This window comes from Peromyscus maniculatus, chromosome 5 (assembly GCF_049852395.1).
Source record: "Peromyscus maniculatus bairdii isolate BWxNUB_F1_BW_parent chromosome 5, HU_Pman_BW_mat_3.1, whole genome shotgun sequence".
NCBI lineage: Eukaryota > Metazoa > Chordata > Mammalia > Rodentia > Cricetidae > Peromyscus > Peromyscus maniculatus.
This window is the reverse complement of record NC_134856.1, coordinates 6,164,909-6,178,080: the sequence shown is the minus strand read 5'-3', so window position 1 is coordinate 6,178,080 and position 13,172 is coordinate 6,164,909. Positions and strand designations below refer to the sequence as shown.

Sequence of the window (13,172 nt, the reverse complement as noted above, 5' to 3'; positions counted from 1 at the left end):
GCTACATAAATTGCAGGTTCTTCCCTTGGTTTTTTTCTCCATTATTGCAGTTGTTCATCATAGCAATTCCTTTTTAATAGTATGTTCAATTATAGAATGTTAAACGGGTTATCCAATCATCCTTTACCTACTGATCCCATTTGTAATCCTCCTTCTTGTTGTACAGTTTTCTTCATCCAGTGTATTAGAATTGTTGAGCCTTAGTAGTCTAGCAGTATCAGTTTCATTAATGATTTGTAGAAGGTGAAGTCCCAGGTTGAGGGGGAAAGAAACGATAAAGTGACCTTCATGAAACTAGTATAGACTAACCAAAGAAAATAAAAGAAGTTGTAGAAAGATAGTTATACTCAGTCTACTGTGTAAAGATTAATTTTGTTTCCAAAATCACTAAGAGAAGCAGTCTCAAAAGTCAGATAATAATTCAGTTAAGCAATTGAGGGAAGTGATTCTAGTAAGCAGGCTTCAGGTATGGAATCAAAGCTACTGAGTAACCTATCCTGGTGTATATGTAGTAATTACTATCTTTCTTTACAAAGTACATCAGCCATTCTCCCTTCATAGCATCTGTAGGAGCTTATAGACTAGGCAATAGACACAATAGGTACCCAACTTCATGCCCAGAAATTAATCTAATGCCTTCTTTACAAATTAGATGGCCTCAGTAAATATTATATACTGAGAATTAGCTAACATTTTCCTTGATTAACAAGACAGCCATGCATAGAAGTAGGTAGAGGCATGAATTATGTATAACAAAACTGGATCACAACTATTATATTTTCATAAACAAAATAGAATTGACATTCAAAGAAAACATATTGTATGGTCACTGAAATCACCATACCTACAGGTCTCTATGTGTCTATAAAGGACTCACCAAAATATCTTGACCTTGCAGCTATACACACACAGTACTAGTGTGCTTCAACATCCCTCATCTAGACTTTCTCATGACAGAAGCATCAATAAGAAATTCAGTCGAGAATCAGCTGTCCGTGATTATAGATTGATATCATCACTCTGACTAGCCAATTCTTCTTTAAGATGGAAATGATAGAATCAATGAAAACTAATTCTTTTTTATGTAGGAGTAGGTTCACAAATTGGATAAGGTCTTAGGGAACTTTATGACAGCATAGAAGTTAGAATGTGGATCATTTCACCCTAAATCAGAGTACTCTGCAGAACAGCCTATGAATTTCTACACTATATGACAAATACTCCTGCTAAATTATGGCATCTTCTTGGAGAATTCAATTGGTATTCAAAAAGTGAATCCCAAGGAGAACAAAATACACTATATAGGAGGAAAAGTCAATATCTATTTTATTCACTACTTTATTCCCAACTCACAGAGCACTCTCTGACATGTGTGAGCCACAAAATAAATGGATATCAAATAAATGAATGAGCAAATAAAGATATGATATATTATTAATAACCTTAGAGTATGTGAAGGAGACATTTCTTGATTCACATCTGCCTTAGCAGGAACCATGAGGCACTGCAAAGGAAAGCAAAGAGGGCACACTTCACCAAACCTGATAACTATAAAGATGAGGAGCAGGATCCTGGAGCTATTATCAATGACTAGAAATTAGCTAGAGAAAGCAATAAGTGCAAGGTTTACATTCCACAAAGAGTGAAGGGGAAGGTATTTGATGTCTAACTAGTGTGGCATTTTAATCTAAAGAATGAACCAAAAATATATGGGCAGAATGGTGGAAATAGAATTGACAGCACACTTTAACGACCCGTTGTTTCATTTTTAATGGACCCTAGCCTTGTAATTAGCATTAAATACCAGCCCAGTTCACTATTCGTATGTTATTCCAGTTTTTAAAATGGTGTCATTCCACTCAACTCTCAAATATCCCGTTTTCCAAGAACTCTGCATTTTCTAATGGTCTGGAAAAATTCCAAAACTTTGTTGCTTTTTTTTTTTTACCATAATAAGTGATGTATTCAATGAACCACCTAGGTAATACAAGAATCCTCTTTCCATTTTCTCAATTACCTCTGCTTTACTCGTGAAAAAAGCTCAATGACATGTTTGAGTGCTGGCTCACTATATGAGGACCAATAAGACACAGTATTAGTTAACTTTCAAACACCCATTTCTGGTTTATTTGTAATGTTTTTATTTTTAACATTGTGTGGGTATAATGGTTTGAGGATGCACAACAAGAACTGCATAAGAAAGATAGAAGTTAGCTAGCATTTATTTCCAATTTACCACATTTTTCAGAGAAACATTTCTGTTTTCACTCAATTAATGTTTTAGTATTAAGAACAGTGTAAGAGTAAATATTATTTGCACCTGAGAGTTAACATAAAAATACAGTTCCCTTTTTGTACAAGTTCTGATAGATGATAAACAGAAGACTAAAGTTCCAAATGTGCATATTTCTTATGAAACCTGGAATTTCTGTTTTCCTGGGTTCTCTTTAATATTTTATTATAATTCACTCCAGTCAACTTTTGCAGTGTTCAGCACGTACATTCCTCACCCTCATGTTGTCATCAATTAATTTCCATCCCTTCTTTCACCACTTCTTATCTACATCTAGCTTCTATCTACTTCAATAATCTGTGGCAACCTCAGGGGTTGGTGCATCATTCAGGTCACATGCCCAGACAGGATGTCGTGTATGCCAAATGTTTTGTCTACAAACTGTTCAAATTAATTCAAAATGCAAACTTCTGTGTTGAACAGAGATGATATGACTGTCAATTACATTTAGTACGTTTTTTAAGAAAAGGAAAATTTGCATAGATTGACAGTTCATTTTGTTTTGACATTCAATTTTTACTCTAGATTCTGTTTTTCAGAGCAGAGTCATATTCGTTTGATACCCACAGATTCCTAAGATCTATTCCTAAGCTTGGAAATTGATGATAAGTCAGTAAATAGCATTATTCTTCAATGACATAAACAGTAGCAATGTGCAAATAAGCCTGATTAAAGCAAACAACAGCCACAAAACAAAACTCTAAGTTGTTCTATACACATCTGCTGATATTCAGCAGACCCCTATATTTTTCTTTCAAAGCTATTGAAAATAAAAAGTCTCAGAGAACAACATTGTCTATGCTTTAGTATCCTGAAAATTAAAAAAAAATATAACTTTAAGGTAATTGTGCACATATGGTTTAGTATTTTTTTTTCAAAGCTCTCATTTAAAGAAATGTTCTTGATATAGGATACTTTGTGGAGTTAGGGAGAAACCTGATGCTAGGAAAATTTCCAGGAATCCACAAGGGTGACTCCTAGCAGTAGTGGGGAGGGTGCCTGAATTGGCCTTCCCCTGTAATCAGATTAGTGACTACCCTAATTGTCAGCATAGAACCTACATCCAGTAACTGATAGAAGTAGATGCAGAGATCCACAGCCAAGCACTGGGGTGACTTTCTGGAGTTCAGTTGAAGTGAGGGAGGAGGGATTATTTGAGCAAGAGGAGTCAAGATCATGATAGAGAAACCCACAGAGACAGATGAACCAAGTTTGTGAGAATTCAGAGTCTGAAATGACAGTTGGGGAACCTGCATGGGACCAAACTAGGCCCTCTGAATGTGGGTAACAGTTGTGTGGGGGGCCCCTGGCGATGGGACCAAGACTTATACCAGGTACATGAGCACATGAACTGACTCTTTGGAGCCCATTCCCTATGGTGAGATATCTTGCTCAGCCTTGATACAGTGGGAAGGGGCTCTGTCCTGCCTCAACTTGGTATGCCAGACTTGTTGACTCCCCAAGAGAGGCCTTATCCCCTATGAGGAGTGGATGGGTGTCTAAGGTGGAGGGAGGTGAGGGAGGAGCAGAAGGGGAAGAAGGGAGAGCTGTGGCTGGTATGTAAAATGAAAAAGAAAATTGAAAATTAAAAAAAAATTAGCCAGGAAAACAACAACAACAACAATGTTCTATAAGAACAGGAAATGATTGCTAGCAAATTGATAGAGGAGCACGCATAGAAATAACTTTATAATACACATAAATGTATGGTTATCAGTGTCTGACCTAAATTATCTCCCTTAACACACATTGAAAACTAGACAGTAAGGGCATTTTTTATATCTGAACAGAGTAATGGTTTTAAGATTTTTTTTCACTATTTGCAAAGGAAATTCTTTGTTTCTGAAGATATATTTACCCTATGATTTTTTTTAAAAAAAAAATGGAAACTACAATCTAATGTGAAGTTAAGTAAATAAAATCTCCCAATTTTCTGAATTCAATTGTATAGTCATAAATAATTTAGAATAAAAGAGTAAATCTATTTTTATCTCTTAACTTATATTTTGTCTGTATTTGAAATTTATAAAACATAAATGGCTTTTTATCAGCAACATGCTGCTGATAAGCATAACAATAAACAATAAATTATGCATTACTAAAGTAGAAGACTTTTCAATATTATACATAGTCTTGTTTTATATATTAGAGATCCCCTTGATTTCTTGGTGAAAACTGAGTCATGCATTCTATGATTGAAAAGAAAGTCCCATGTTTATGAGCAATGGTTGAAAAATATATGGAAATATCAGCTGGTTTTTTGGTTTGTTTTTTTTTTTTGTTTTTTGTTTTTTTTTTTTTTGGCAGGAGGGAGGTATGCTATGGGAATGTTTACTATAGAAATTGAGTGCAGTGTCCACATAGTGGAATAAAGAAAAGACACCCCTTATCATATTCACACAGCATATATATATATATATATATATATATATATATATATATATATACATTGCCTGGAAAAAGCAGTAACAACAGGTGTGGTATTGCTAAAGAATGGTGTCCCTAGTAATGGACACTTGAGGAAAGAAATGTAATTTATAATAGACTTTTCTTAGGTCAAATAATCCTAGAATGATGGAAGAAGTTAAGGAGGCCTATGCTAGTTTGAAAGAGCATTCATGACTTATCCACTAGCTGTTCATCAACCAAAAGAGCTAATGTTCAAGTTCAGCCTAGAGGCATTTAACTCACTTAACTACAGAAGAAAGAGGAAACTTTCTTCATCCTGAATAGAAGAAAAGATTTCTTGATGGTTCCAGGGGAGGGAAGATGTTCAGTCTGGCTGGCTTGTGATCAGAATAAAAATCTGTTGTAGGTTTAGGCCACAAATTTTGATTTGGGGAAAATAAAAGTTTGAAATTAGCTGACAAAAATCAAAGGTTAAAAAACAACAACAAACAAACAAACAACAACAAAAAATGTTGACAATCTAGGCAAAATGTCTCATACAGAGTTCCCACAACTCAGCATTAGGACAGTAAGTGATTCAATGCTTTGAAAAGTGAGTAACCACTGTGGAAAGAAATCTGAGCTTCAGTTTGGTGAAAGAGATTAAAAAAATATAGGAAATTTTTTTTCTACTCACAACTAAATCTCAGAACCTTCTCCCTTCTTCTCCTTGTTCTTCTTTTATAAGTCTTTTGTCTTTCTAAATTAAGACCTCGAGGAATATAAGGAGAATGATTACAAAGCATTTCAGTGAGTATAAGTGTCTTTGTCGATGATGTCACTGAAAATTACTGCTCTGTATATGCAAAGAATTTACGGAGAAAAAGTTTTTAAGAGGCCTAGTTGGAATGATATGCTAGAGAAGTTAAAAATGGTCAATAAATAATATTCATATAGAAAAAGATCATGTCCTATTTACTGATGAGTGATTTTCCACATCCTCTGGGATGTCTCAATATGAGTTTATATATATCATCATAGCACAGGTCCATGCAAGGTAGGTGCTTTTTCCCTGGTATTACAGATGAGAAAACTGATATTCACAGTAACTCAGCTATAGAAATAATATTTTACAGTGCATATTTTGATAGGATAAAATGTATAAAACATATATTCTTGAAGTAGGCCATCAGTTGAATTAGAATTCCTTAGAAAAGACATGAATAATAATTTAATTTGAATAATAAATATTTTATAGATATTGAGCTAATGAAAACATATTAACTAAAAAGCTCTATTCAGCATTCATGCAATCTCCATTATCAAATTTATTTGTTCAGAGTGAGATTCTTATTTATGTTTTTCTTTGTAGTACTGGTGTTTGGCCCCACTACCTCATGTATACTCCTCTGATGGGTCCTCACTGAGATTCAAAGACAGTCCTTGAGTTGATGTCTTTTAGCAGTATTTAATGGTAACTAAAAGGTTTCCAAGGGGAGGGAAAACTACTTAATTTGAGATTCTGATTCTTTTACTAGATTTTTCTCCAGCCTAACTAAGTACAGACTAATTTTAAGTTCACTGTGTATTTCCTTTAATGAGCTCTCCTTAAAGAAAGGAGCTTCACAGTATTCTACTTTCACATGTTAAATCAGTTCAATATTTTGATACAAGCCACAAGAGTTCCCATCTCAGCAGTCAGTGATGCTGCAATTTCAGTCCAAAAATTATTTTACCTACAGTGTTCAGGCTGGAGAAAAGCAGGTTCTGCAGAGCTCAGATTTCCTGAAAGCAAGATATTTCAGTATCTGTAAAAGGTTCATTTATCTTGTCTTCTTGCACTAAATTGTTGGGTATTTTCCATTTCCACAGTTAGAATTGAAACCAATAATGAAATGTGGTCAGCAAAACACTTTGTTTATAAATTCACCCAATTATAAAATGAAGAAGCCAATATTACTTTACCATATTGTCTATGCCATAAAATTAAAAGATTCAAGGTGCTCTGAGTTTTAGGTGTGCATAATATAAATGGCTCTTCATATTTGACCTTCCATGTTCCTTTCCTCCATATTGAAAATGGCCATCTTATTATGGTAGAAATGTTATTACTATATACTTAGAAGGAGAATTATTTGTGAAGTCATTCAACTGTGTAGTTTGAAAGAGACAGCTCATTTCTATCTTATTTTGTCTTTGATTATGAGTTAGTGAAGTGAAAATTGCATGAGGACCAATCTACTTAAGAAGAAAGATCACAATAATTTTGAGTTGGAAGACATGGCTGCAAGTTCCTTAGAAAATGCACAGCTTTTCAACTGTCTCCATGAAGTGGGAGAGTAATTCATCCATCAAGTGTTGATTTGATGTATTGGACATTGCAAAATTTTTAACGGCTTATTCTCACAGTCTTAAATGTATAAATCATGATTATCTCAGTTGCAAAGCATCAATTCCTAATCATTAAAAGTACAGATTAAGAAGGAAATAAATGGTTAATAGCTATAAATATAATTAGAGTATTTGATATTATCCAATGCTTCCAACATTAGATATCACAGTAAACAATAACAAAAATATCACCATCAACTTTAGAGTCTCCCATCATTAACACTGAAAATAATTACAAACTGGGTACCAGCTTCCCTTCACCATCTATGTGTCTATCTACTACATATCTATCAGTCTATACAAACCTTTTAAAATTGGCAAACTCTTTGATTATTTTAATTGTTTTCATTTATTATCAAGACACCTTGTTTTCATCCTTGGTCACAGTAAGTATCCATACAGCAAAGCAATAGTAGCCTATGAATCAGTTCATGAATTTACAATCTAGGCAAAGGCAAATTGTGTATAAACTTTATATATCTACTCTAAAGGCATTCAGCATCATGATTTATTCTATGAGGGGATGTTGAATACTTGGATCCTGATTCCAAAGTCACAGCGAAAAAATGCCTTACATTCTACAAGACAGTCCTAGTTTATGGTGTTTTCCAGACATAAATATGAACAGCAGCTCTTTCCTCTTTAATAAAAATATTCCCCCTTAGAAAAACAAATTTTGTAGTCACAATTTGCAAAACAAATGACTATATATGATTTAAAATGAACAATTGTAGTACACGGAATGCCTTTTTTTAATTCTGAGCTGTTTTGTAACACCCAGTCTTCCTTTCAGACCTAGGAGATAGGCCAAAATTTGGGTTTCTATTTTTTTTAGTTATAAAACAAAATACACAATCTGTGCAACTTTAAATACTTCTCTGAAAGGTTATTGAAATGTGTAACACAGCATTTCTATTGTTTTTTTTTTATTTTTTCCACTTATTTCAAAATTTCAGAGAGAACAGTTGAAATCTGTTCATTATTAGATGACATTTTCCCTTCAGAAATATTGTCCTTTTAAATAGAGTCAAAAATTAGACTTTATCTGGAATCCAGCAATTTACCTTCTCATTCATCCAACACTTGTGTACAGTGTCTTCCAAGGCCACTGCTATAAAAAGGCAAGTCTTTAAATTATGGAATGGGCAGAAAAAAATAAGTTCTCTGAATATAAAGAATGAGAACTTATTACTTTATGTGGACTTTTTAAATGTAGGGTATTTTATACAAAAATAATCTAGATACCAATTAGCTCATGGTCAAAATAAGCAGGGGCCACATTAGTCTAGATTCTCAGATCAGTTTGGTGTTTATAAATGGGCTTTTAGCATAGGCATATACACAAGATTTCCATAAAAGATGAATCCTTCATGTCTTCATAAGAGAACAAAAATAATATTCTTGGATAAGAGTTCCTGATTGGTATGACTAACATGCAAGTATTGCATCTTTAAGGAGAGAGACTGAAATGTCGACATTTTAATGTTTATGATAGTGGAAGCCGGCTAGGTGAGTAATGTCTGTATATTGACCTTCCTGCTTTCTTTTCTGTGATGCATCTACATTTATCAAAGCATTCAACAAGAGCTAAGTAGCATTGTGGTGAAAGGCAAAGCCATGGTACACTTAAGCCATAAAATGATATCTTATTTCAGAACAGAATTTTCTCAAAATCCATTAGCCTCCTTCACACTGAGATAGCAATATTCCAAACTATTATCATGAAGTAAAGTTTCCTATACTAATTGAATATAAATTCTGTAAGGAGCATTTAGAAAGCAAAGAAATGCCTATAGGAAAACCAGAAATCAGACCTGGAGAATACTAATATTATAATGGAAGTCTAAGATGAATATATTAGAGCTCAATTAAAGTCAAAATTCCTTTTCCAAAATATGGCAGCTGAGGAAATATCAATATATACATGAAATGGACTTTTGAAGACTGAGCTACAACCTTACTTTACAATAAACTATAGTAAAAGAAACTCTAGCCATATAAGTAAGACTCTCAACAAATAATGAAATAGATTAAATATTCTCTGTGAATCAGAGACATAAAAATAAAATTAGTGTATTATTTCCCAAATAATACCAATAAGAAATGTCCTTCAAGAAGGTTTTTGTGAGCTATTTGCTATTTAAAGATAGTACAGGATTAAAACAAATACCTCTATTGTGTACCAACAATCCATGCAATATTAGAACAGACTTTCCCAAAAGACTTAGTAAACATTCAATTAAAAGTTCACAACAACAAAGTGCAAACAATTTCATTCCGTGACAGATATCTCAGGATCTCAGTGTTCTTGGAAGCACTGAAGGAGGTGATTGACACATTCCCTGGGATACCACTAGTTTTCATCAATGGATTTTTTAATTTGTAATTTCCATATTAGGAAGAGGAAATTATATAACTATGTTGCTATGTTGCTGATAAAATGACTTTCAGCTATTCATAACAAAAGTATTTAAATTGTATTTTCCATCTACATTGAGAAACTGCATGCCATATTCCAGTTTCTACCCTACACCATTTCACAAAGCTAACATATTTACCTTCATTTTTCTTGATGGTGAAATTTGGGTTGTTGACCATTTCTGGAAGAAGACTGTACAAGAAATAATGTCCATTTTTGGGATCATCTTTGTCCATGGCACTTACTGTTTGAATGACCTGTAACATAAAATTGTCATCAGCATTTCTGATCACTTCAGAGGGCTCCCATTGCTTGTAATAGGCCAGTCATATCCCTTTTGTGGTCTGGTACTTTGGTCTAAAGACTCATTTTCAGCTTTCTAAATTGTCATGGATGGTTTGTGCCAAGAATGATTTGAGCAGAATCCATCACTTTAAAACCTCAGCTGTGATAAGTTGATGAAAATTAAGAGCATTACCTTAGTTTCCATTTGATGTCTGTGGCTTGAAATAGCAAAGTTAAGTGTATTTGAAAATTCCACTGGGCAATTACAGGTTTCTTTCCAATTTGAGTATTTACGGGCATCTAGAATGAGATTTGGAACTGTTACAGTGATTGGAGTGGGCTTTGGGGAGGATCTTGGAGGGAAGACTTAAACCTTGAATCCTCACAATATTTTTTTACCCATCAAGTTATGTGTGGCTGCCAGAAAGAGTTTCCCTCACACAAAACTCCCTACAAGATTTCTTCTTGAGGAGTTACGTGTTCTCTTCCAATAATGAATGCGGTTTTTCAAGCTCGTGGATAATATATGTAAACAATGATTAGGATTTTATTCTGAGATAAATAGATGATAGAGATTAGAAGAGTTGCTATTGAGCAGAGAACTGTTTATATAGACACAGACTCTTGGTATCCTACCCTGAAGGTACTGGGTTCATTTTCAAAAGCCACACTAACAATGCCACATTGTTTCCAGGATGACAGAGAATTATCTAAATTCTCATTTATGATTCCATGATATTTGTTACTTCAATGTGAAACATTGGACAAGAGCTCACATAGTAAAAAAAAAATGTGGCTTATGTTTCTATTGCTTAAAATTATCATATGAGTCCAATCTGACTGAATTGTGGCAGCAAAAGTGGCAGCAACAGGAAGATGCTATGAGAATAATAAAATGTTGTGTATATGATGATGGCTCTAAATATATTGTGCATATTTGAATATGAATGTTCCATTGGACTTTAAAGTTTTCAATAAAAAGAAAAGAGATCATTTTGTGCATGACATTATCTTGTGATTTATGACTTGTTCAAATGTGAGAACTACAATCTTTGAACTTCAGTATTTTTGAGCCTTTGCATTGTACCATACAATATATTGGGAAATGCATTGAAGTGAAAAATTAATGTTTACATTATGTTTAAATTTGTTAAGAAATGTATCTAGTTACATTCTATAAGTTATTATAATTGTAGTCAGTTTGAGTCCTCCTATGGCATGAAGTAGCTGCAAGTGCAACTTACCCTTAAGCACAGAGGCAGTCATTCATTAGGAGAGAGGTTTCTTAAATTAAACTTTCCACATTGAAGTCATAGTTTTAGTGTTTCTTCTCTAAGGGAGTAATTTGAGACACTCTGAAACTTAGTTTCTTTTTATACTTAAAACACAGAGTGGTTTCTCATGGGTAAATTCTGATTATTTTTGTAAATTTAAATAATGCTGTCATGAAATGTCCAATGAAACGACCATTATTAACGTTTTTATTAAGGGCATTGCTACTGATTAGTGACATGATGCTTTGTTTCTTAGAAAACTATTGTTACTCAAACAAGGAAGCTGTCGAACTCTAACCAGATTTGAGAAGAAAGAATGACAATTTATTGTGGCTAAACAATAGTATATATGCTTTTGTATTTAAGAGCGTGGAAAAGCTCTGGCGTCATAGAATCAAAAATAACTGAATGAAAGGGCAAGGTAAGAAGATGTCTAATGCACACAACTCCTTAGAGCAGTGTGAATACACAGTTATTTAAGAAAAAAGTATAAACTGAACCCTTTACTTAAGAACAACTCTGTGAGAGTCAGTTGTGCCATTCCTTCCCGTGTTTACCCAACTCTCTACACAGACCTTCTGTTACCAGGTTAGACTGTTAGAAAAGTCATTCATTTTGTATGTGAGTGCATGCGAAGAGTGGGACAGTTGAAGAGATAGTTTCTTATAATTTGGGATCACAAGTAAGTGCATTCTAGTGGAATACCTAGATAATGCACTAATATTCATAATACTGATATGAATATATGAAAAGGTGCATATGTACTGATGAAACAACATCAAAGTTATTTGATCAGTGAATCCACGATAATGAAAAAAATGCAAGCAATCCATACTTTATCTGTGGTAAAGGGATACAGCTACTTACCATACCACACCTCAGAACTTTTATCTGAACATCATACTGGAAATAAAGAATGCTTTCTCCATCATTTATGTTAACTAGGACTCATTAGACATGTAATTTCTGTTTCTTACACCCAAACTCACAAACCAGAAAGTATCAGGGCAAGGCATAACAATATGCAAGTTCCACAACCAATGTGATGCTGTTACAGGTTCAAGTCCGAAAATCGTTTTGAATACATAACAAAAAAATGTGGTGCTCATCGGTTTTAATCACCAGGGCAGAAAGGGTTTATTGTAAGGGTCAAGCCATGCTAAGTTCATGAGATGTTGGGAAGAACATGATTAAAATGGTGAATAATTGACTTTCCAAATATCCCATAAACAGGTTGCAGTTAACATTTTGGGTTAAACTATATTTGATGCTTCATTTTATTTTAATACAGATCACGATTGCCTTTGCATTTTATCTAAATGTTGATGCTGGTAGATCATTTGAAGGACGTTGTACCATTAAAATTCATTAAGATATCCATATTAAGAAGGCTGAATTTTTCAATGATGTAATAACATCTGAATACACTTAGTTTAGTCAGTGGACTAAAAAGAAGTGCAGATGTTTTCAAGGGAGTGAAGCCCTAGAGAGTCTTGTTACAGAGGCAAGTACAGAGATGGCAAACAGAAATCTCAGAGTTCCTACTGTGAGGCTCTGTGACCTCTATTGATATTTAAAATAATTAAAAATCTCTTGCATGGACATTTATAAAAATGTCCAGAGAAATTACACATGAAGAATTTCTACCTAATTTTCAGTTTAGATATCTTCCCTTCTATCTATGAATTTATCTATGCAACTAAGGTACCTAAGGCTTAATAACTTATCATGAAATTTATTCAGTTGAAATGAAGACTGAAAACAACTTTTGCTCCTCTATAAAAAAAAAAAAAAGAAACCAAAGACTGCTTAGGGTATTATTAAGGAAATGCATTTCAAGGCCCTGCCTGAATTCTGAAGTGTACAGACATTGTATTTCTTGAAACTCATCGAAGAATCTTTTAAGAAAGAAACCAAAAAGAAAAACTCAATAATATGTATCACAACATGATTTTGATTCTAATAAAATGTTACTTTATCCATGTTTCTAAATCTGTATGGGATACTTTTAGTTCTTATTAAATTTTATTTTCTATAATTTTACATTTTTTTATTTTATTTTACAATACTATTCAGTTCTACATAACAGCCACAGATTCCCTTGTTCTCCCCCTTCCTGGCC

General features: G+C 33.6%; 1 protein-coding gene across 5 annotated transcripts in view; it reads right to left on the bottom strand.

Annotated features, from left to right (window-relative positions):
• Cdh8 (cadherin 8) overlaps positions 1-13,172 on the bottom strand; it is a 393,789-nt gene that overhangs the window by 59,815 nt on the left and 320,802 nt on the right. For all 5 annotated transcript variants that reach the window (XM_042277242.2, XM_076571612.1, XM_042277243.2 and 2 more), the window contains exon 10: positions 9,631-9,748. In XM_042277242.2, coding sequence (XP_042133176.1) covers positions 9,631-9,748 — 118 coding nt within the window. The remainder of the gene's footprint in view (positions 1-9,630; positions 9,749-13,172) is intronic.